Source organism: Vitis riparia, chromosome 19, assembly GCF_004353265.1.
Source record: "Vitis riparia cultivar Riparia Gloire de Montpellier isolate 1030 chromosome 19, EGFV_Vit.rip_1.0, whole genome shotgun sequence".
In the NCBI taxonomy this organism is placed as follows: domain Eukaryota; kingdom Viridiplantae; phylum Streptophyta; class Magnoliopsida; order Vitales; family Vitaceae; genus Vitis; species Vitis riparia.
Window position 1 is genome coordinate 14,353,106 of NC_048449.1, and position 1,660 is coordinate 14,354,765.

General features: G+C 39.7%; 1 protein-coding gene across 1 annotated transcript; it reads left to right on the forward strand.

Moving 5' to 3' along the window:
- Positions 1–700: 700 nt before the first annotated feature.
- On the forward strand, positions 701–1,099 carry LOC117908237. Its single transcript, XM_034821866.1, has one exon. The coding sequence runs from the start codon at positions 701–703 to the stop codon at positions 1,097–1,099; it is 399 nt and encodes a 132-aa protein (XP_034677757.1).
- The last annotated feature ends 561 nt before the right edge of the window (positions 1,100–1,660 follow it).

A 1,660-nucleotide genomic window follows, 5' to 3' on the forward strand; every position in this document is an offset into this window, starting at 1 on the left:
AGGAATTCACTCCGATGTGGGTATATGGGGTTGGTCCTGCCCCTGGGTTTTAGTTTGAAGAATAACAAAAAAACCGAGGTGTGACAGCTTGGTATCAGAGCATAAGGGATTCTATCCCTATTGTGGACAATAGGTGGGGAGCCCAACAGGTGCACTAGAGTCATTATTATTGTGACTTTTTTTTATTGTGTATGATATATTGATATTAAGTGAAAGGTTAAATGATGACTATTAGGTTTGTGTTTTTGTTGTGTTGATGACATTCATTGTTGTAGTGGTGTGAATATGCCTAGCTATGATAATTGTGATCATGTTGCCTGTTTGAATTCTTGATCATTGAGAATCCATTACTATGACTGTTAGTTGTTTGATTGTATTGTTTAAGGATGCTTGATATAATGAATAACCCTTATAAGGTGATGTGTTGATAATCTAATCCTTATATACCCCTCTAAGACAAAATGCGTAAAGCAAGGAACAAACTAACCACAAAGCCTAGACGAACAACTAGATCATCTCCAATATCTCATAGTAATATAACTAAGGGAAAAGCTACAATATATCCAGTTGCTGGTTCAGAATTTCATAACTGAGCCTAATTGGGGAATTTAAAGCACTGACTCCTCCAATCTTTCGGGGTGGGCATAATTTTCTTGAAGTTGAGAATTGGATGAAAGAAATAAAGAAAATACTGGATGTAATGGCAATGCTTGAGGAAAGGAGAGTTTCTTTAGCTTCCTTCATGTTGAGGGATGAAGCAGACAACTGGTGGGATATGATCAAGACCACTCAAGATGTAACTCAGATGGTTTGGATGCGATTTGAGGAGCTGCTTTTATCTAATTACTTTCCAGAGACCGTTAGAAGACAAAAAAGAGCTGAATTTATACACTTGGTTCAAAGGAACATGATAGTGACTGAATATGCTGCAAAGTTTACACAACTATCTAGATATGCTTTGAATGTGGTGGCAAATGAACAAATACGAGTTCAACAATTCCAAGAGGGGTTGAGATTGAACATTAGAGCACAGGTCGCTCTCTTCATGCTCCGTACTTATAGTGAGGTTGTGGCAAGGGCTCTTGTTATAGAAAGGTAAATGGAGGAAGCTGAAAAGGTGAGAAGCAGAAATTCTAGGTTTCGTGGTTCACAAAAAAGGGAACGAGATTTCAAGTGCCAGAGAGTGACTCATCCCCAACAACAACCCAGAAAACAAGAGCGGTATAGTGGGACTACAGATTGGGCTAAGGGACCAAGGAGATGTTATGAATGTGGTGAGGTGGGACATCTTAGGAGGGATTGCCCAAAATTTCAACGACTTGCATACCAGCCATCTCAACAACGACAGTTTCAGTAGATAAACCCACGAATCCAAGGAAGGCAACCTTAAGGGGAAGGAAACTTTAGACAATGGAAGCCTGGAGGGATGCTAGAGCAAGGACAACAAGGGAGATTTTATGCAATGAGGTCACAAAATGCAGAGTCAAATGCCTTGGTGGAAGGTATGATCTTATGTTTTAGCATTTGGGCACATGTTTTATTTGATCCCGGAGCTACCCACTCTTTTATTTCTACATCATTTGCCTCCATGCTAGACAAAATTTGTTCTCCTTCATTGTTCATTATGCGTTGAGACTCCTATGGGTGGTAAGGTGGAAAC